We start from the raw sequence: 24111 nt of genomic DNA, 5'->3' as shown, positions 1-24111 counted from the left end.
AAGGAGCCTGCAGAGCTTTGCACCCATGATCAAAAGTTTGCAGGTGCAATTCCAGGCTCCTGCAGACTCTCTCTATAGCTGTCTTCCTGTACCTCTCATACGGACAGTAAGAGAGGTACATTAAGTGATATTAATGTCTTGTTTTTTTTGTTTTTTTTTTGTTTAAATATAACAAACATGTCATGCTTACTTATTCTGTGCAGTGGTTTTGCACAGAGCAATCTAGATCCTCCTCTGTTCGTAACCCTCACAAGCGCTCCTGGCCCCTCCTTCCTGCTGAGTGCCCCCACAGCAAGCTGCTTGCTATGGGGGCATCGGAGCCGAGCCACTCCCCTGTATCCATTCAGACACTGAGCCATAGAATGCATTAAGATAAAAAAAACTTCTGCCTTTTAGAACCACTTTAAGAGCAGGAAGAACAATGAACTACAAGAGTACTCACCAGCGTCCTCACAGTCTCGATGGCTGACGGTAGTTGTAGTCTATTATTTACAGGAAACTGTGAATGAATGAAATGGCCGTGTTGGCGGAGCACTGCACGGCTGTGTCGTTTTCAAATTGTGACAGCAAGTGCTGGGAGAGGATCCCCTGCCAACTGTCATGGGGGAGGATTGAAGGGAGAGGGGGGCTTATGCTGAACATGTTACACCCTGAATATGGGTGTAAACAGTTCAGAAAGGTGAACTTGGCCTTTAAATGGGTCACATATCTAGTTTTTTTCAGTTTGGAGTAGGGGACCATTTTTAAATAATATAAAGCATTATAAAGGGTTGAATATCCCTTCAATTTTGAGCTGGACAGGTCAATGCAGTCATCTGCCTAGTAAGGCATCCATCGAAAAAATGCCTACGGAGGCAAGCTTACTATAGTTAGACTAGCCAATCCTGGTGGACCAAATGTCTCACACAAATAATTAATTTGGTTAAGAGCATGCATGGCTAGCAGTTGTTATATGAGACATCCTAAAATATCTGAGGATCTAACTTTATGGAGATTTAGTCAGTCGAGAATAAGGAATGGGAAGAGTTACTATGGTTTAAGAATTAGCTACTTACTTAGACTGTAACACTTATTAAGTTAACATCTTGCAAGCTGAGTGATGTTGTTGAAGGTACCAGAATTATATTTGTCTGAATTTTATCTGTATTTGACCCACAGGGAAGTGCTTTTCCTTTTATTGCACAAAACATCTCCAGTGGCTCATATTGTTAATGTATGCACAGTATTGAAAAGGTTCTACAGTTCATTGTGTAATTATACATTTAACCTCTGCTATCCAGCAGTAAGTCAGTCCCTATAATTCATTTATTATTACATTTGCATGCAAGAAACTAGATATAGTGAGTATTATGCATTGTTGCAGTCTATTAAGTCCTTAAAATTAAAGCTTTGTCTGAAGGTGTCTTTACATGTGTTAAATATTAAAAAAAAAAGAAGTAATAAAACCTGGAATGGAAAGTAGACATATTAGCTCTTGAGAGCATTTTGCTCCTAAAGAAGAAAAGTGATCAATTCCAGCACACATTTCTGTTTCCCAAGCATTAGGCCGTGAACCATGCAGTGGCTTGCTGGAGGCATCTATGTCTGTGTTATTTTCTACATTAAGAGTTCTCATGGGCATGTTAATGCTTTCTTTGTGTATGAGTTACCAAGACAATAAAAGTTTAAAGACCAAACAAAGTTATGCCCATATTTATTAAAGTCACTCATAACATTTTTAGAATGGCTAAGATGATAAGCTTGTGCAGAACAGGTTTACCAATTGATTATGCACGTTTTGCATGTTTGCCATACTACTGTCAAGGCTCGTACACACTATAAGAAAATCTGGCAGACATTCTCGTCTAAGGAATGATCGTACGATTTTCTGATGTGTGTACACAACTTTGGAGAGCCCCAGAAGATTCCGACCTTCCGAAGGAAAATTTCCAAAGGGACAAACTCCAAACTTTTCTATTGGGGGACCAGAAAAAACAATTTGCATTTTAATGTGTACCCGTTTCGTATGATTTTTGTACGAGAAAAAATCAGAAACAAAAGACTACACCTGATCAGAAACAGTAATCAGCAAAAAAAAAAAAACCTTTGTCATCCGAGCATTTTCGTACATTATTTCCTTCCTCGGTTGTGAAACAACAAGGAAGATCGGACAATAATTTGCCCGATTTTCTTATATTGTGTACCCCGCTTAAGTGTAAAAGCATGCTACGTGCTTAGTGAATTTCAGTAGAAGCAACATGCTTGTTTTAATTGCCTTTATAAACATATGAAATCCTTTATAGTGTGTTAGCATTTTTGGAGCCAAACACAATATAAGCTTCATTTTGTTTTGGGTTCAAAGACTCAAAAATATTCACAATGTTCAGAATTTCTGAGTAGGGGGACTTAGTATTTTTAGCTCCTTTTTTTTTTTTTTAATCGCAAAGAAAAGCATCTGTTCTTGTATATGTCCTTCTTTACCTTTAAAAGCTCAGTAAAATAGTACAAGGCTGGGGCAGCCTTGATGACATTATCCTGACTGACAATTCATTATTTTTACCCACTTTCCCTCTCCTGTAGACCTGCTCACCCCAGTTTTGAAAAAGGAGAGATAATGCTGCAAGGCTCAACAATATAAGGCTATGTACAAGGCATACAACACAGCCATGTAATAACTTAGAAGGGCAGTCAAGCATATTAGCGACAAATGTAGACACAAATCATGCTACCTGTTAGTGAGCAGGGTTTATGCAACATTGTATATGAGTATTTGCCACCCCTGCATCTGTGATCCTGGGCAGCAAACTGCAACAGATATACCACTGGAGATGAGACAGATTTTTACTCAAAACAATTCCACAGTTGGAAAGTGGTCAGAGCCAGGTTTCATTTTGTCGCAGTGGTACTTTAGAACATCAGAGGGGAGGACTTTATGAAGGAATCTGTCTAAATATATTAAGACCGTCTCAAATCTCTCTGACTACACCTGTTTAGCTTTTTGCGGCTATGGAAAAGAATTGATAAATACCCCCCTTGTGTGTCCACATTTATTGTTCTTGAAAACATGCATTTTTTTTAATGTAATTTACAATGATCAGTTAGATTTATAAGCACAGACTACTTTAACCACTTCAGCCCCGGAAGATTTTACCCCTTCCTGACCAGAGCACTTTTTACAATTTGGCACTGTGTCACTTTAACTGACAATTGCGCAGTCATGCAATGCTGTACCCAAACAAAATTTACGTTCTTTTTTTCCCCACAAATAGAGCTTTCTTTTGTTGGTATTTGATCACCTCTGCGGTTTTTATTTTTTGCGCTATAAACAAAAAAAAGAGTAAAATGTTGAAAAACGAATTTCTTGATCAGTTTAGGCCAATATATATTCTTCTACATATTTTTGGTAAAAAAAAATTCACAATAAGCGTATATTGATTGGTTTGCACAAAAGTTATAGCATGTACAAACTATGGGAAAGATTTATGGCATTTTTATTATTTATTTATTTTTTACTAGTAATGGCGATTTTCTGATCTGCAATTTTTAGCAGTACTGGATGATGGACAGATCGGACACTTTTGACACATTTTTGGGACCATTGACATTTATACAGCAATCAGTGCTATAAATATGCACTGATTACTGTGTAAATGTCACTGGTAGGGAAGGGGTTAACACTAGGGGGTGATCAAGGGGTTAAATGTGTGTTCCCGGGGGCGTGGCCTGGACATGGCTGAATAGAGACGTGTAGTGTCTGAGCTCCCGGCTGTCTCACCCTTATCCCAGCTAATTCAGTCTATATTTCAAACTATGCAATCCTCCAGAAAGAAAACGGTGAAGAAGAGCTGTAAACCGAATAAATCCACTCCACAGCCGCCCACATCCAACAAACTTAGAAGGCGATTCCAGCTCTCCCTTCTCGGCTCCCCGGAGCTTAAGATGGTGACGCCACGTGGAGAACACTCAGGGAGACAGGCAGCGCGCAGTTCCCCGTCACTGCATGGAGATACACAACTGACAGACACTTATGTTGGCTTCCCTCCAGATCTCCGCTCTGGACTCGGTGAGCTTTCACAACCCCCTTCCCAAGCTCCCGGAGGAGATGTGGAGCTGCGCTCTATCCTACTAGCATTGCCTACTAAGGCAGACATCACGGCCCTCATAGCTACAGTGGAAGTTACACACCGTAGGGAGATGAAAGCAGTGAGAGCGGATGTCAGTGCATTAGCCACCAGAATGGAGACAGGGGAGAGCTCCTTAGCAGCATTGGAACGCCGAATGTCGGAGGTAGAGGAATACCAGGACACACAAGCAGAGGCACTGCAAAAACAGGTACTGCGTTTGGAGGGGATGGAAGACCGAAGTCGTAGGAACAACCTGCGCCTCCGAGGACTCCCAGAAGCCACGGGGCCTGAAGACCTAGCAGATACGGCAGTAGCCATCTTCCGCAGCCTACCAGGTATAGACCTACCAGGCCGCATCGTTATTGACAGGATCCACCGAGCTTTGGGTCCTAAACCAACTGACCCTCTGAGGCACAGAGATGTTATTTGCAGAGTCCATCATTATGTGCATAAAGAACAGATCCTACGCAGGGGCTGGGAAGCAGAGGACCCGGAACTAGATGGTGTCATGGTTAAGATACTTCCAGACCTTTCGCGTGCAACCCTACAGAGGCATGCGATTCTGAAACCACTTCTTGACCTGGCCAGGCGAAAAGGAGCTACATACCGTTGGGGTTACCCCTTATCTACCACATTTAGAAAGGACCAAAGGTCCTTCACCCTACGCAAGCCAGATGCCCTACCAGCCCTGTTCACTTTTCTTGATGCAGACCCTATAGATGTTCCAGACTGGCTGGGCCCTCTCCCGAGACCGCCAGGACGACCGTCTATGCCGAGAGTGGGAAATAATTTACCACCGAGACAGCAAAGAAACCGCCGGTGTCCCAGGGCACCTTCCCAGGAAGATGCATGTGAGTCATGAGGCTTCTGTATTTCTACAACACTTTTATGTTCAGAGAAATGACGATCGAGTTAATTTGTTTCTCACTGTTTGAGTTTGATCGCTATTTTTCTACACTGGTGGTCACTAGCCCACCTCAACCGCAAAGAAGTCTGAAACTTAACTGAGTCTTGCTGAGAGACAAATCTTTCAGACTGCCGCTTTAGGCAGACTGATCCTTCAATTCTACCCCTACAGGTGCTATTTTCCAGCAACCCACATAATGGGTCGGAGACTCTATCCTCGAGTGGAGACGAAGCACTAAACAGCTATAGACTGCTGGAATTTTCGAGATGGTAAGCTTGAACATTAACATCTATCCCACCAGGGCTTGTTCCCCACAAATCTACAGAGCTGCCAGTTAGTACCCTAAAAGCTTACTCTGCCTACCAGACTACAGAGCCAACAGCTGCAGCGGAAAGGCTGTATGTAAGCGGCGCCTATGAACACTTGCCCTCACAGGTTAGAATAAAGAGGTGGTCTGCAGAGCCTATTTCTGGTGACTTCATGGGGAAACATATCGGCTCCTGATTAGTGGAGAGATGAGGTGTTTACCCTGCAGCCATAACACTGTGCCCTGTGACATGGGATCTCTCTTAGAGATAAGATATATGTTAACACAAAGAAAGATCTAAATGTTTTCTGTAGCTAAATGCACCTAGCCTTAAATGACAAGATCTATTAAGTCATGATAGCTAGCAATGGGTCAGTATACTTGACATGATGTGGTGTGGTGAAGAGACTGCCTTATTTTTTGGCTTGCAACATTGCTAAGAGGTGACTATAATGTCTGTCCGTTTCATATTATGGAGTTATTATGTTAATATGTTTATAGAGATGCATAGTACTTTCTATAGTTTAATTAGTCGGACATGCTGGGGTGAGGGGGCGGACGGGAAGCTCTCCCTCTGAGCCTTGTCCTTCCTCCCTCCCGACTAGGTTAACACATACTCCTGGGGGGTAGATTTTTTGCCTTCCGGGAGCTATATGCCAAAATACAATCCCCATTTTAAGGGGAATGTAACAGGCAAGACATTAGGCCTTGTCTGTATCTCATAACTTTCTGCTTACTCTTTTTCTACTTTTCCTACTTTCACTTTCCTTTCTATATTCACCTCCCCCCCCCTTCTTCCTTCCCTCGATTCATCCCTACCCCCCCTCCCCCATTCTATTATATTATGGCAGCCAGCAAAATTAAAGTGATGTCTCTAAATGTAAAAGGACTTAACATACCAGAGAAGTGACGTATGTTAATAGATGACTTAAAACGGAACCATACAGATATAGCCTTTATCCAAGAGACACACTTTAAGACTAACAGATTACCGTACTTACAAAACAGACACTTCCCTGTAGCCTATCACTCTGAATCACATGAATCCGGACTCCAAGTCCAAAGGAGTTTCCATCCTAATTTCAAGTAAGATCCCCTGGCAACATCAGAGTTCAATGATAGATCCGACAGGAAGATACGTTTTCCTTAAAGGCACAATTGGCACTGTAAAAGTAATGCTAGCAACCATATATGCCCCTATTGAACAACAAGCTACGTTCTTGCGAGAGATATTAGAGAAACTAAATGATTTTCGAGAAGGACAACTGATTGTAGGAGGTGACTTCAATACCCCATTGATCCCCTAAGTGGACACGTCGTCGGGTAAAACGTCGATCCCACCGAACCAACTCAAGCGAATAGCTAAAACGCTCCACAAATCACAGTTAATAGATGTTTGGCGCCTACAGCATTCGGGGGAAAAAGACTTCACATTTTACTCACACATACACCAACTATTTACCAGAATTGATTACTTCATGATTCCCCATACACAGCTTCACACTGTAGAACAGACCTCAATTGGAAATAGGACTTGGTCAGACCATGCACCTATATTCCTGAGTTATCGTTTATCGGACACTTCCTCTCCCAGACATCAATTCTGGCGGCTTAATGAAAACCTCCTACAAAACCCGGAAGTTTTGACAGAAGTGACTAAGGCACTAAGCCTTTATTTCCAAGAGAATGACCGCCCAGACTGTGACCCGGGGATACTATGGGAAGCCCACAAGGTAGTTCTTAGGGGGATCCTCATTTCTCATGGAGCACATATCAAAAAAGAGAGAAATAAAATACTGTCACAGCTTTTGCAGGAACTTGCCACTTTAGAAGCCAGACACAAACACGCCCCTACTCAATCATCTGAAACACAGCTGTCAACCCTTCGACGACAGATCACTGATCTTTTACACTATAGGGAAAAAGCGGCCCTACAAGGTTGTTGCAAAAAGACATATGAGTCAGGGGATAAATGTGGGAAATTATTAGCTAATATAATTAAAAGTCACAAATCTACAACCTATATCCCCCACATCACCACGTCGGGAGGTAAAAAAGTAACCCTACCCGCGCACATAACTGATGAATTTAGGCAGTTCTATTCCAAGTTATACAACTTGCCACAGGTGACTCCCCCCAATACTGCAATAGAGGAATACATTGAGTCCTCCCACATGTCAACTCTTGCCCAGGAAATTAGAGAAGATCTAGACTCACCCATAACCCTAACAGAAATTCAGAGTGCCATAGGGACAATGAAACCAGGTAAAGCCCCAGGCCCTGACGGCTACACACTACAATATTATACAACTCTTTTACCAATATTGGGACCCCGCATGGTCACACTGTTTAACAAGATTGGAGCAGGTGCAGTTTTTGCTAGGGAAACATTGGGTGCCCATATTTCGGTAATTCATAAGGAGGGGAAGGATCCGGCGGCATGTGGTAGTTACAGACCCATATCACTGCTAAATCTAGACCTTAAGATATTCACTAGAGTCCTGGCTGTTCGGCTGGTGCAGCACCTCCAACAACTTATCTACCTGGACCAAGTTGGATTTATTCCTTCTAGAGAAGCCAGGAATAGCACTACAAAAGTGCTAAATCTGTTACATATCACTAGATCTAAGAAAACCTCATGTGTCTTTCTTAATACTGACGCTGAAAAGGCCTTCGACCGTGTAAGTTGGCCATTCATGAATGCGGTACTCAGACACATAGGCCTGGGGGAGGTGATGCTCAACCGAATAGCCGGTATTTACTCCACTCACGCAGCGCAGGTAAAGGCGAACGGAGTTCTGTCGGACCCCTTCTCAATTACAAATGGGACAAGACAGGGCTGCCCCCTGTCCCCTCTCCTATTTGCTCTCTCTCTTGAGCCATTCCTCTCCAAAATTAGGTTAAATCCCAACATACACGGAATATCAATGGGCCCCATGCAACATAAGTTATCAGCCTATGCAGACGACCTAATTTTTTCACTGCCCAACCCAGTGGTGTCCTTACCCAACCTCCTAAAGGAATTTGAAACATACGGGAAGCTGTCAAACCTAAAAATTAACTTCTCAAAGTCGGAGGCGATGGGTATATCTATACCAGCTAACGATCTTGAAAATTTGCAATCAAGCTTCCGGTTTAGGTGGACCACCTCTGCCTTGACTTATTTAGGCACGAGGATACCACCAGATCCGGCACTAATATATGACAGCAACTTTCCTCCCCTACTAATTAAAACCAAACTGCTATTGGAGGATTGGAATACGGGACTACACTCCTGGTTTGGGAGGTGTAACTTAATCAAAATGTGTATATTACCAAAATTCTTGTACCTTTTTCAAGCCCTGCCAATCAAAATACCCCCCACATACTTTAAACGAGTGCAAACTCTTTTTACTCGTTTTGTATGGGCACATAAAAAAACCCGCATCCCCAGATCTCAACTAAACAAGCCTAAACACTATGGAGGAGTAGCACTTCCAGGTCTCCGGAAATATTATCACGCAATACATTTAGGCAGAGTAGTAGACTGGCACTGACATAAGGAATCTAAATTATGGGCACAATTAGAACAACATCAAACAAACATACCTTTGCAGTCTGCAATGTGGTGTTATGACTCCCTTCCGTTGGAATTGAAGGCCCATCCCTTCATAGGCAACACTATAAAACAATGCCTTCAGGCTACATTACAGACTTCATTAACGACCACAGAATCCCCTTTGACCCCGATTTTGGGAAACCCTAAATTTCCTCCTGGGATAGGATCTGGACAGTTTCAGACATTGAGGAGCTCTGGCTGTATTAGGGCTTCGCAGTTTGTGAGACAGGACAGATGGCCCTCCATTGCGGAACTAATGGACCCGGCGGGTCTGTTCACACTTGTATTTTGGAATGCAGTTCAAATTCACCATTTCCTCCAAGCAATTCCGAACCCTAAATCCTATACTAAACCCTTGACTGCGTTCGAAGAGATATGCTCGGACACAGAACCGATACCACAAGTATTATCCAAGATGTATACCCTATTAAACACACCTACACAGCCACCTTGCCTGCCATGCATCACAAAGTGGGAAACAGACCTTCAACGTACTTTCACAGCAGTCCAGAAACAAAACATGATAGTTCTCTCCCTTAAATCCTCCATCTGCACTAAAATACAAGAGATGAATTTCAAGATCTTGACGAGGTGGTATTTAACACCTAGTCGCTTACATACCATGTTTACTGATATGTCTAAATACTGCTGGCGCTGTCAGAAAGAGGTGGGAACGATTCTACACATGTTTTGGTCCTGGACTGCAGTCCGTTCCATCTCTCAGAAATTCACTGATTTTCAGATCCCGAATGACCCGGCATTCTTTCTACTCCACATATCTTCCATGCCGCTCAAAACTTATAAAAAATCCATACTAGGACACCTAACAAATGCAGCCAAGTCCTGTATACCCATACTATGGAAACAACATTCCCCACCTACCACATCAATGTGGTTGCGGAAAGTAGAAGACATAAATAAAATGGAGGATCTAATAATGACGGCCCAAAACAGACAAGGAACTTATCAGAAAACTTGGACACTTTGGAATATGTTCAAATATTCAGAAGAAGGCAAAACCCTTTTTGGGAACCCAAATTAATAGACCCAGCTGACAGAAGATGGCTCACAGAACTAAAGACCTCAGCTTGCCCCCATTATACCCCACCTATCTTTTCCTTCCCTCCCCTGTTCCCCCCCCCCCAACTTTCCTCTCCCCATCTCTTTCCTTTTCTTTTCTTTTACTTGCTTTTCTATTTCTCTATTTCGCCCTCTGGTTACTGCCTCCTGACTGAAATGCCTAAGTTTTTACGTTAATGTAATGACATACGAATAGAGATTTGGACTGCTGATCGCTTTATATATCCACGGCAATTGTAGTTCTGGGCTGTAGTAACATGGAAAATATGTATAAGTAGATAATAGCAACATAGAACAGAACTTGTATGTCAAATCTTCAAGTTATATTATGTATTATTATGATGCAATGTCGGGAGGCTGCGACCCCCCCCCCCCCCCTATTGTTTTATATTCTTCAGGCTTTGCCCTTTTCTTTCGGAAAATAATAAAATATATATTTGAGAAAAAAAAATGTGTGTTCCCTAGATGTGTTCTAAGTGTATGGAGATAGGACTAAATGGGGGAGGAGACATATCGTTGTTCCTACTTAGTAGGAACAAACAATGTGTCTCCTCTCCCCTGACAGAACAGGAATTTGTGTGTATACACATACAAATCCCCATGCTGGCTCTCATGCATGCGTGGCTGGCAGCTATAGCGCCAGCTGCATTTTTAGATGTGCAAGACTTCTCTGGTAGTTTTCACACACATGTTTATACATTTGAACAATGGGGTGATATTAAACACATCAAGGCAACAAGGGTTTGTCTTCTAACTTTGTTTCTCATACTGTAAATATTTCTATATTTTTACCTCTCTTCCCATAGTAACCTCTGAGCATATGATTTCACAATTGCTGTGGGAAATTGATTTGAATTTACACCTAAAAATTATATTCTTTTCTCGACACCATTCTCAAGAATTTGGATCTGATCAGCATTGGTTAATTTACTACTACCTTACAATAAGCCACAGTTGTCCTGCTATATGCATTCTCTGTCTTTCTGGTCACTATTTTTAAATTGTCTACCTGCAGAAAATTTAGCATGTGCTCAAAACCAGTCCTGGCTAGTGTTTTCTAACATTCAAGACCAACCTCAGTTACACTTTATTTTCATTTCTATGATGGTTAGGTTCATAGTAGAGGTAGTGACCATTTTTCTTTTAAGACAAAGAATGAGTGTAGTTCACTGCAGGAATTTAGGCGCCAAAAGTTTTTCTCAGTGCAGAAGAGCTCTTAAGTAACTTACAACGCATCAAATGTAAAGTGCGGGCGGATGGAGGAACCTTTTAGAAGGAAAAAACCTAACTGTCTTTGCCCAGCTTTATTTGTTTGCAGTAAAGCTATTCACAGTTGGTCAGTCAAATAATTCCGTCAATTATTTTATAAATGAACAGACTATGGTTAAACATGAAAATTGCATGAAAAAGATCACCTTTTGTCACTTGGCCAAGGGATAACATGGTTTGCTACTTTTGTTTACATTACTGAACAAATCGATCATATTTCTATAAATTATATTTTTAGCTATGTAAACTTCTCACAAATAATTGTTAAGAAAATCTTCCCTACCTTAAACCATAACAACTAGGAAAAAAATAAACTTTTTCCCCTGCAAGGCAATGTCATAATGTGCTAGTATGCATCGCACATTATGTGAAACTTGCCTTAAAGCGAAGCCCTCCAGCAGTGTGCTCTAACCGCTGACAGGGCTTCCATCTTCACCCAGTCTTCCTTCGGGGTTCTTGAGCTCTGGTCCTTTAAATGGATGAACTGCGATGACGTCACTGTTTATGGCACAGGGCTCTTAAGGAATGGCATGGGTATGCTGTTCCTTCAGAGAGCATGGTCCGGTGACATCACCGGCAGCTTCACAAGTAAATATCTGATAAACGGTGCACGTCTAGGAGATATTTACAGTACCTTATTATAGGCTTACTTGTAGGTTAAACTTAACCAAGGACCTGTACTTTCACTTTAATATTTTTCATATGCGTGTAGATCAGGGGGTTTCAAACTCAAATTACCTGAGGGCCACAGGACAAATTTTCACATCCAGTGGGGGCCACATGCAAACTGTCCTTTCCCCGAGCGTTGATATCAGTGGACACACTATTAACCCCCAGCACTGATGTCAGCGGACACAATAATAAACCCCAGCATTACCCCCTACACTCCACTTTCCCTCCCCCACACTCCACTTCACAAATATCCCCCCTTACACTCCACAAATACCAAACCCCTCATCAATCCCAGTCACGCAACTAAGGACTTTGCTCAGCCTCTGTGTGATGGCTCACTTACCTCTCCTCCTGGCAGTCAGCTGGTGGCCTGATCTTCTGCCTCCCGAGTCCTCTCCTTCTGTCAGGTCCTGGCTTCATCACAGGCCTAGTGGCAGGGAACCCTGAGAACGCCATCCTGTCGAAGTGCCCGCTATCGAATAGTGCCCAGGACGAACTGCGCATGTGCTGTACGTAATAGCACAACAGCTGATTTTTCGATCAGCTGTTGAGACGGCACCTGCGCACGATAGCCGACTGAAGACATTTTTCAGTCAGATTGTGCCTCACGCTGCCAAGGAGTGTTCATGTAGGTGAGGGGTGGAATTTAACATGAAGGGCGCAAATGTTTTCAATAATGGCCAGTGCTGCAAAGATGGGGGCAGAATTTTTAACAATGCCCAAACAAATCTGCTAAACAAATGTTTATCTGTTATTCTTCCTGGTGGGCCTATTTAGCTAGCTAAGCGTTTAAAATTCTGCCAGTCGCTACCACCCACCCAGGATCGGCCCTGCCTGTGGGCCATTTGTAACCGGTCCGCTCGCCGGTACTTTGAGACCCCTGGTGTAGATCATTCAATAGTTTCTACAGGCATAAAATTACCTCATGAAATTTTACATGCAAAGTTGATGGTTTTGCGTTCCTGCAATTAAGAATCAGATTTGTCATAAAAGTGGAATAACACTTTAAGATGAAGTTGGCTTGAACACGTTTAAAGTAGATGTAAACCAATTCTGTAGGCTTGTACCTACAGGAAAGCCTATAATAAAGCTTACCTGTAGGTACAATTAATATTTCCTAAACCTTTATGGTTTAGGAGAATCTCACACTTCATGCAGCCGATGATGTCACCGGCGCATGCTCTCTGAAGTAACGGTATACCATGCCGTCCCTTCAGAGCTCCGTGTCGCAGTCCATGATTGCATGCGTATGTACGGGAATGATATCATCGCGACGCGACCAGTCGGGCGGCCGGAGGACGCGAGCCCGGAAGGAAGACCGGGTAAAGATGGAAGCATCTGTCAGGGCTTCGTTCTAAGGTAAGTATTTCATAATGTGCTAGTATGCGATGCATACTAGCACATTATGCCTTTACTTTGCATGTGTTTTTTTTTTTTTTTTAAAGAAAAATTGGTGCAGTCTACGTACTCTTTAATGTACATGTAAACCCTAATGAAATGGAATTTAGTTTACTAAAGCATTTTGTTTAATAAATAATTGGCATTTTTAAATAATATACCCATTATTTGCATTTTCATCCTTTGTTGCATGTCAGTGCTGCTAATCTCTTGCAACCTCTGTACAGCCACTTCATGTTTACATGCCTGCTCTCCAGTAATCGCAGCATGACATTTCTCAGAATGGGTTTACAGATGATGGCAGTGAGCATGCCTGTGTAATGAGTTTTGAATGAAGTCTGTGTGACAGGGTGCGAATGCAGTAGTACAGTTGGGAGGAGGACAGAAGCTTGTCACCCTGTAACAGAAAGTGCAGTGAACAAGAAATAAGGAACAAGGTAATAGCTTAATATATTTTAAAAAGAGCGAAAATTACTTTTGAAATGACATTAACATAATTACGTTTTTTTATGGGATTTTGGTGATTTGGTTTACATATACTTTAAACCGGTATGTGGTATTATAAACAGATTTGTCATAAGAATCTGTAAGTAATTATAATATACAATTTTTTAAACTTGTATGCAGGTAAGGTATGCCTTCTATTTTTGACAAAATAACATGCAAAAAAAAATCTCTGCATACATGGGTAGCATGTATTGCAATACTGTTGGCAAACTTTATCACAGACTCTTCCATTTTGTTTAGGTACACACTTGCGTTCTATTTTGCTTCCGTATTATTCTGTGTTTTATTATTATATTTATTTTTATATTCACATGATTTATTTTTATATTCACATGATCTGGTGTATTATTTACCGAAATACTGAAAAAAAAAACAATGAACCAGACGCGTGAGCAGAAAATGACATTTCTAGAGGTGTTCTGTACACAAATTATATAGAAAGCCCTCAGTTGCATTGGATACAAGGCAGCAATATTTTGGAAATCACAACTGGCTCCAGATAAAACAGATTACCTACATAGAAATTATTTCTGTTTTATATTTTTTCAAACAACATTGGAGCTACCATTTAATTTTGATTGACAAATAAGATGTTTCTAATAATCCAGCTACAGTGCATCCTTGACCTTTTAAAGCTGTATTTATTCAGTATCTAAGTATACAGCACATATTGAAATTTCTATTTCTCTCATAATTCACAGCCAAATAAATACATGCATTAGTGTACCAGTGACTTTTTGCTTTCAGTTTCATTATATAAAGCAGTTGCAGTAATTAGTAAATGTTTTAGGCCAGGTTCACACCTATGCAAATTAGATGAGGGTTTCCCCTCATCCCATTCGCATAGCGGAGAATGTGACTGGCTCCCTATGGAGTCGGTTCACATATCTCTGTTACGGCTGCAGAGCGCACTGCACAAAAACGCTGTGCGTCTTTAGTTCCATTTCAGGGCCGAATTCAGGCATAGATTCGGCCCTGAAACGGGGAACAGTGGTGATATCTTAATTTATATATGATATTAACAATAATGATAGCCTTAAAGCCATGTTTCTATAGAAACGCTACATTTTGTGTTGCATAAAAAGTAAAGGTGGCAAGTAAATTATTGGAAACATGCTAGCTGGGATTCACAAAAAGAGCAGACTGTCTAAAATCAAGGTATTTTAGGATAGCCATGTGACTTCTAAAGGGACCACTAATTGAAGTGCTATCCTTTTCTCCCAGTTGCAGCGTAAAACCTTTTGTTTTTTTTAGTCTTTCTTTTCTTTTTACCTGGTGATCTGGTTAGTAAGTCTGTTGTTTTTCAACAGATTAAGCTCTCCTGCAAATGTATCAGTTAAAAGTGTTGAGACAAGCTATTTACTACTGACAGGGGTGCTTACAATGATCGGCTTTTATTTATTGACAGACTGAAACAAAAAGCAAAGGGCAGGGAAAACTGCCCAGCAGCGCATAACCCCGTAGGGATAGTTGTAAAGCCCACTGCAAGGCAAGAAATGTTTAAAATGTGAAAATGTTAAAACAGGCCACACAACATCTCCTCAATCCCTGGCAACTGCCTTCTTAAGAGTGATCCACTGCAGAGGGAAAAATCTGTGTAAATGTGCCAAGTGTGGTGGCGATTACCTTATTGGTGGGAATAAAAGGATCTCAATTAAATGTATGGGTGGCAATGTAACAAACCGTAGAAGATGATTGCAAAAGTTGCAAAGTAAGAACTGAGAGACAGAATATAAACAATAAGGCGCTAGCCCAATAGATTATACAGATTGACACAAATTACTAGCTAGAAGGTGCAGATTGAAGCAGCCATGGGTGATTGCTGGGACACTGAAAGGGACCAGCACAACCCCCATAGTGTAGTAAACAAGGTGAACATTATTTATAAATGATTAAAAACACACTCACAAAGGGGAAGCTTGTGCAAAGGTGTAAAAGTCAAAGCTGTTGCCTCTGGAGCCCGGAGCCGCTGTGGAATTCTCCTGCTTCGGCCGTGAGCAGGGGGAGAAGAGCACAGGCAGGAGGGAGTTGCTGCTGCAGGAAGACAGGGATTTATACTGGAGCCTGGATGGAGAGGATGCCTGACACCTCTGGGAGTGTGTTGGTAGATAGGGACGCGTTTCAAAGCATGTCGCTTCTTCTTCAGCCCTAAGGCACTCTAATACAGGAGGTATGTTACTGTCAAGATCACCAGGTGAAAATAGAAAAAAACTAAAAAAGATAACTAATGCAGACACCAAATCAAAGAATTGGTACCCTGCAATATGTTACATTTTTACATACTTCTTGTTACAAACTTAACTGCTCTGTGCAGCCCATTCCCTCCTCTTCTGGAGTCCCCCACCAGTGCTGTCCACACCTTCTTCCTCTGAGTGCCCCCTTAGCAAACTGTGTGATGGAAGCACCTGCGTGAGCATGTTCCTGAGCCAGTTTTTTGTGTGTCCATAGACACACACTGCACTGCTTAACCATGCCCTATTCTCCCTCTCAGGATTTGACTGACTGCAGTGGGAGCCTTTGGCTGCTCTCAAAGTCTCCTGTGAGACCAGGAAGAGAGAGCAGCTAGGACAGCGCTGGAGTAAGAGAGAGGGCGCAAGTGTTTGGAGATGGTGGGGTGAACAATTGGAAGGTTTAATCCAGAGAATGCATTAAGGTTAAAAACATTTTGAGTTTAGAACCACTTTATGTGTGGGATCCCTATTTTTTGAATAGTTAACAGCTGAATTAGTATGCCAGAGACTGGAAGTATTGTAAGGACTGAAATTATGTGCACTCATTTTAGTGAAATTCATTTTATTTTAACAAAATAACAGGCAACGTTGTTAAAATAATGTGCATTAGGTAAAATCAGCTGATTCGTGAAAGTCCTTTATTTATCTAACAAAATATTTGAATCGTGAAAATTAGCAGATAACGCAGAATAATGAAAATACTTACATGTATTTATGAATTGAGTCATACAACGTACCGGGCCTACATCGACAGCCTTTTGCTTGTGTCAGACAAGTTTTTTTTTTTATTCTTATGCAAGTCTATGGTCATGCAAAACCCTCTTTCAATAGGTGAAATGCAGGTCAGAAGAAGATCAAATGAAAGTCAAATGCAGTTGTCAATGATTTCTCACTGGTCTCAGAGGCATCTCAAACTGATGTCATCAACACAAGCCTTAAAGCCTGTTGACCCAGGCTCTAAGGATTACAGACCATTTTTGTAGTGGATGAGAGTGCAGCAAAGTCTCTTGATAAGGTGCTTTTGTACACCTTGGATTATACCAAAGAAAAAAACAGTCATTGTAGGATTGATTTGCTCTGCGCCAACTTCCAAATGAGGTCTAACTTTGCTTCCAAACAACTAACTTCTTACTGCACCCTCTTGCCCTCCAGTCTTCACATCAGCAAATGACCTGGTCCAGGAGTGGTAGTTTGCACTGGGCAGTGTTCAAATCTTCCAACCCATGCACAACCTATTCTCCATAGAGATCTAATCAGAAACTTATGAACCTGCAGGCTTACAAGTAGATGGCTTTTCAATAGACCCCATAGAGCAGTGGTTCTCAACTCCTGTCCTCAGGATCCACTAACAGGCCAGGTTTGCAAGATAACTGAAATACATCACAGGTGATAAAAGTTGCTGCGCAATGATTGCAGTATTCTAGTATGCATCTCCCCAAGTTAATACTTAAAATCTGGCCTGTTATTGGGTCCTGAGGACAGGTGTTGAGAAAAGCTGCTCATGTGCAGTACTTTGATAGTGAGCTGTGTGTCGTCCTGCATAGACTGCATCTCCTGGACGAAATCTTTTTGCTGATCTAAGGTATGTTTTAGGAGCTATATCTAAAATGGGGTGGTCAGGGTGGTGCAGTTGTGATTTTGTTTGAAAATAAAGTAATCCTTTAGGCTCCATTCACACTAGCGCGTTTTTTGATGCATTTTGCATTTTGCAGAAATGCACAGGAATTTTTTAACATGGGTTCCTATGGAACATGTTCACATCAATGCCTTTTTGTTTCTCTGTATTTTTGGAAAGGGTCAGGGACTTTTTTTCATGCAAAATGCAGCGTTTTGCATGTAATAGAATTCAATGGACAAGCATCAAAAACGCAAGCGCAGCGTTTTTGATGCGTTTTTGATGCGTTTTTGCCGTTTTTTTTTAGACTGTAAAAAAAAAACTGTAAAAAAAAAAAAAACGCAAATCGCGGCAAAAACGCTGCTCAAAAACGTGGCAAGCATGAAAAAAAAACTCCAAAAACGCTCAAAAGCAACATGCATAGGTGTGAATCGAGCCTTAATCTTTATCCTTTAAAGCGTTATGTCAGGAAACAAGAAAAATCAAATCTTGAAACTCTAATACTGTTCAGTAAAAAATATGTCTTGAATCAAATAGTTTGCTCAATTCACCCAATTTACTTTAATTGGGGTTTTGTTGTGATTATGCAAAATTTGTACCGCTGGATGTCCAAATGACTGTGTCTTTTCTGAGAACACCTGAACTGATTCATTAAATGCCTGAACAGTTGATAAAAGCAGATTACTTACGCCAAGGTATTTTTAAGCAGTAGTATAGCTAAGTGCAAGCAACTAATTATAAACAAACACAAGCTTTTGACACAAAAACAATGTTTTCAGGATGCGTTTCCAGGCTAATACAGTGGAACCCCAACCAAAACTGTTTTTCAAACTTTGGATAGAAAGCAAAAGGGATTGGAAGGTAGTTTGTGCTAGGGAGATTTTACAATTACTTCTGGTCTGGCACTGCAGAGAATGAGGGGGGGGGGGGGGGGTTGCCAATAGTAACATTATGTTTTACTTTTGGAAAAAAAAAAAAAAAAAACACAGCTGTTGATAATATTGCTCTTAAAGCTGGATCATGCAGGCTGAGACTTTCAGGTCCATGTGTAAAGCTCTCCATTGAACAGAACGGTTATGGCTGCAAGCACCAATCAGCATATTCTGGTCAGAATACAGCGTCAGAGTGGGAGGGATCCCTGCATCAACATCACTTCTATTGATGTGGGGTTTTTGTTCAAACCGCTGATGTGGCGACTGGCATTGCCCTGCATCAGATCATTGCTAATCACCTCAGGGGCACAGAGAAAACAATTGTTTTCTATGCGCCCTGTTCACATTGCAAAGGATTCCCTGGGTGCCAGTACAGTACAGAAAAATGCATACTGTATGCATTTTTCCGCAACAGACCAGAGATCACCTGAATGCTCTGTGTACTTTATTTTCACACACTACAGCCAAGAAAAAGGGGAAAGCAAAAAAAAATAAAAAGGTACACATCGCTATGCACTAACATATACATCGCACCACCCTTCCAGGACCTTCAACTGACAGCTGCCCGCAAAGTGAAACTGCATTTTACATTGTGGGCCAGTGTGAACGGGACCTAAAATGCACAAGTAAATATGCTATTTGTGTTTTTTCCTGACACTCAATAAAATAGTATAAATGAATAATACTTTTAATTTTACAAACATATACTGCTAACTGGATGATTCTACAATCAACAGGGAGAGAAACACTGTGAATGAGGTTAATTGTCTATATTCCCTTTTATGTTATATACAGTAATTGCAGTTTTCTTTTTTTGATGCCTGTGTATGTAACCTGCTACCCTATTGACAGAACGCTTTGAATTTTGTGAACCTTAAAAACTTGCTATGCTACTTTTCATCAATTGCAGAGTTCTCACTTTTGTTCAAAGCGTGCAGCAGGACACACACACAAAGATGAAATCAAATTATTTTTTTCATCATTCCTGGCAGCACTTGACAAGTCAGAATGTATCCATCACTATCTTTTTATTTGGGTTTTGCTATCACTGAAGTGAAAGGCATTAAAATAAACACACACCTCAGGCTCGGTATCAATAAAGTCTATTCTACACAGTACCTAGGTTGTAAATGCACCTGTTAGATTGCAGGCCTTTATTGGCCTTATACTCTGCCAACCTGAGTTGACACAGCATTTTCCAGCTATAGTGCTCCCTTCCAATCATTACAATTTGCCACATACACCAAGATGAAGATTAGTCATGCCATAGAAAAGAATAGCATCTTCCAAAGTAAATACCGGAACTGAAGAGACTGACTATTGCTCTCTGTTCTACCACATGCTTAGCCAATGCATGTTCTGGATTTGAAAAGTTTAAAGGGGTGCTGGAAGTGATAAATGCTATGTCTGTCCCCGGCAAGCCAATCATTGTCTTTCCTAACAATGGAGATAATATATTCAGCACACTTCATTGACCTAGATTCCGCTGGCGAAGGCGAGGGCAGTTATCCATTTAGAAAATGTTTTAATGTTTTTGTACTAATATTAGTCTTTGGTTTCATTTTATGTGAGATTTCTCATCATGAGAAGCAAAGTCACAGTCTACAGAAATATGCAGTACTAAAACAATAGAACTATGAGAATACAATACGAAAACAAACGTTGTAAATGGTGACTAGGACTTCTTCAAAATAGCTTATAATTTAGAGTGCATTCTTAAAAGGAAGATAATTGGTAATGAGATGCAAATAATGTGCAAATGAAATAATCATACACTATGTATTCCATATTAGCAGTACTTTCTACTGCTAGATAATAATATAGGGTATCGGGATATAGATAGATGAATATGTGAAAATTATTCATTAGTTGTCTCTTTTCTTAAAGTTGAACTCCAGGCAAACTGCAAAATACAAATTTAAAATACAAATGTGGAAGTGGTTTTAACTACTAAAGGATTTGTTATTCTTTTCAGTTAGTCTTGTGATCCCTACTAGACTTAGCAGCCAGGTCCTGAACTTCCTATGCAGACTACACTGCAACAAAACAGCAATTACAGGACCTGCTGAATTATAAAGGCCCAGCAGATCACAGTAAATGTGATTCTTGTAACAAATCTCTGACTCCAAATTGCATCCCCTTTTTCTAATCAGAGTGCCCCTGTACAAGGAATTACATGGGATTAATCTAAAGACAGTGCTAGTTCTGTGTTAAATATGTGTAATTATTTTGTAACAAACACATAACTGTAATAAATTATGTTGATTTATATTTGCCTGGAGCAAAGCTTTAATCAGCACAAGGGACAAGCAGGATCTATGCTGCCTTGTTTGGCATTAAGAAGCAGATTAGCAGTCTATATAAGAGGAAATAGTTTTGTGTTTTTTAGTTTTTGATTTTTTCCTTGATTCCTTTAATCATATTGTGCGTTTTAAACATAAATAGTAGAAATGTGAGCTCTAAGGAATACCAGTATATCAAAGCTTTCCCCGGTATTTGTGGAAGCACAAGAATGTATGTAGAGAGAGGCGTGCACTTGTAACACTTTGCACCTAAGAAGAAAGCGACTTGGATGCTCATAGACACTGTGTTGCTGGAGTGGAGGTGAGTATATTTCCACTTTAGAGTGGAAGTAAACTCTCTCTCATCACTTTAGCACATATAAATCAGCATTAAAAGCATGATTAATTGCTGTACTCAGATGTCACCTTACTTGCTCAGTTTGCTTGTAATCCATCCCGTTATCTGTAATGACGTCACCGGCGCATGCGCATCTCTCCCACGATTCACAGCATGCTCTTTGTGCTGTCAATCCATTGAGCAGTGTGCCATGACCGTCATATCCGCTCCCAGCGGGACTGCGCTCCAATACCGCAAGACTAAATTCTCAACCTTGAAAACTAGGAGGAGGGTTAGCTGAGAAACTATTGCGCATGCGCGAGATTATAGCAAGGGCTACATGAAAGAGCAGAAGTATTTTCTACTACAGACATGGTGCACAACACTTAATATGACGCTGGCTTATCCCAGGAGAAACTAATGTATAAACATCTTAAACACAGTAAGAACATGAAATTAGGGCTAAATTATATTGTATAATGTGAAGAATTGAATATAATGATCTAATTGAAAAGCAGCATAGGAGGGGGAGGGTTTACTTCTGCTTTAGGTGTTGGACCATTTGAGTCTGACGTGGTGGTGGTCAGTGTGTCACCATTACCTTTTGTATTAGCAAAGCCAGATATCTGTATCCAAAGCAAATGATAGCAGCAGCTATCCTGGTCTATATACTAGTACAGAATTGTCTGAGATGCAGTATGTACTTTGTTTTTTTTTATTTCCTGTAATGTGATCCCCTACACATAATAGTAAAGAAAAAAAAAGTCCTAAATTATGCAAAATATCTGTAGTATATTATTTCAGGTATGTATCAATATTTCATATAATTGGCTCTGTTCCTGAAATAATGTATTTTTCTGTGATCTTTCTACATTTTCACATACTGACATTATAACAACAGGTAGAATAAAGAAGAAACACTCCTTACCTTGTAGTTGTCATAAATAAATTATTGGAATTTACTAATGTTATAAGCTTATAGATGTCTGCACCTGGTAATAGCTCACACAGAATGCAGTAATAATAAATAGTAGTGGTAATAGTAGTAATAAATAGTAAAAAAAATAACGAAGTATAAGAACAATGTATACAAAGTTAAATGTAGATCTCATACACAGCTGTGTTTTTGTTTTGTGTTTTTGGTTATTTCTTTGGTTACTTCTCAAACTGGCCAAGCAGAATTGCCTTTGATTTTTGATTAAAGTAAAATAAATTCCTTGAGCCATACAGAAAAGCATTTGAAAAGTTATCTGGCAAATACAAGCTCAGTAATTGCTTCATTGCTAATATGTGCCATGAAAGTGGACCAGTCATCTTACATAAAATCCAGTACGGTTGTATACTTGTTGCATTTTATACATGACAGATTTGTTTTTAGCATGTTGGCTAAATACTTTTTAAATAGTTAGTTGGTACTTGTTTTACATATCTTAAAATCCACACCTGGGGCAAACAAATTGCTATTTGCTTTTTCTCTCCAATTATAAAGTGTTTTCTTCTTGCAAATATAATGTTTCATCTATAATGTATCATTTTGGTATTGGAACCTAGGATGAGGGTTTCCCTAGATTGTAGTATTAAAATATATCCAAGACATTGAATTTTCATGGCATGGGAAGTTTGAATAAAGGGATTCTTACTAAACTGCACATGTTTTAGTAAATGGCCAGTCCTGATAAAAACCTCAGTTCTCATTGGGATACAAATACACAAAACACGTTAACTGGCAGGGGAAATTAAAATGATCAGCTTTTATCCATGCAAAACCTTTATCCCAAAAGGAAAAAAATGGATTGCTGTAGCTGATTATAAAATGTGAGCTGTAGTTTGGCCTTAAATTGCTAGTGGTTCTAAATCTGCTAATAAATTTAACACCCCCCCCCCCCCAACTGACAATGCTACTTTCTGCTGTGCCTCCTCTGCTCATACCTCCAGAGTTGTGTCTCACTAATACGGAGGTGTGTAACTGGCCAAATCAACAGGTGAAAATAGAGGGGGGAAAGCCGAGGGAAAAAAGAAAAAAACGAATGCAGCCACCACATCTAATGATTGATCAGCTGCAATATAATACATTTTTCGTTTTGGGTTTAGTACACTTTCTAAAGGACATACAGATTTATATTAACAAAGCAGGTTCCCACACACTTGCCAGTGCTTTGTAACTGTATTGTTCAGCATTTTTTTTAATTATTGTATTTAAAAAGTGACACATGTTTACTCACAGAACAGAAAAAGTGCCATACTGAGTTTATCAAGAGCAGGAGCATATTATCTCCTAGCTTTATACAATATTTTCCATGACATCTCAGCATGTCACATTGTGATATTATATGTTTAAAAACTACTGATCACCACACCGTGAATCGTAAAGAAACCGTTTAAGAAATAGGGTATATGGCCCCACAAAAGTATATAGTAATGTTTAGCAATACAAGATAGCAGTGTTTTATCAGCCTTAGAAAACGCTTAAATAATCAAATATTGCTTCCTTATTCAAACATTTCTGCTTTTTTTTCTCTTGTTTTTTCCTTTACCCTCCTTGTTCTTTAGTTTTTGACATTGTCCTGTCTCACACTTTCATTTTTGATTCTGTCAGGAGAAACATGAAATATTTTGAGACTCAGATGAGCTGGTTGTCTGAGATAATACATTGCATTGCCAACAGGTATGATTGCTTTGAATTACTTCTCAATGTTCGTAAAGCTGTCCCTCCCAACATTTTATGTAAGAGCAATCAAATCGTTTTATCAGATGCAATTGTGGAAACAATGTTGCTCCTACTCACTTTGCATTACCCGCTAAAGCTATGAAATTTTTTTTGATCTACTGCTTTCCTTTTGACATTAATTACTCCACATTGCAATATTAAATTA

General features: G+C 40.3%; 1 protein-coding gene across 24 annotated transcripts in view; it reads left to right on the top strand.

Moving 5' to 3' along the window:
• The window catches only part of FOXP2 (forkhead box P2), a 437363-nt gene that overhangs the window by 377013 nt on the left and 36239 nt on the right, over positions 1–24111 (top strand). For 17 of the 24 annotated variants that reach the window (XM_073619859.1, XM_073619860.1, XM_073619857.1 and 14 more), the window contains one exon: positions 23835–23903. The exons of the other annotated variants lie outside the window; for them this stretch is intronic. In XM_073619859.1, the coding sequence (XP_073475960.1) occupies positions 23835–23903 (69 nt within the window). The remainder of the gene's footprint in view (positions 1–23834; positions 23904–24111) is intronic. 24 annotated transcript variants of the gene reach the window in all.

The sequence above is a fragment of the Aquarana catesbeiana genome, linkage group LG03 (genome assembly GCF_042186555.1).
Source record: "Aquarana catesbeiana isolate 2022-GZ linkage group LG03, ASM4218655v1, whole genome shotgun sequence".
NCBI classification, from domain to species: Eukaryota; Metazoa; Chordata; class Amphibia; order Anura; family Ranidae; genus Aquarana; species Aquarana catesbeiana.
The sequence above is the reverse complement of the archived record's forward strand: the minus strand, read 5'-3'. Positions and strand labels throughout refer to the sequence as shown.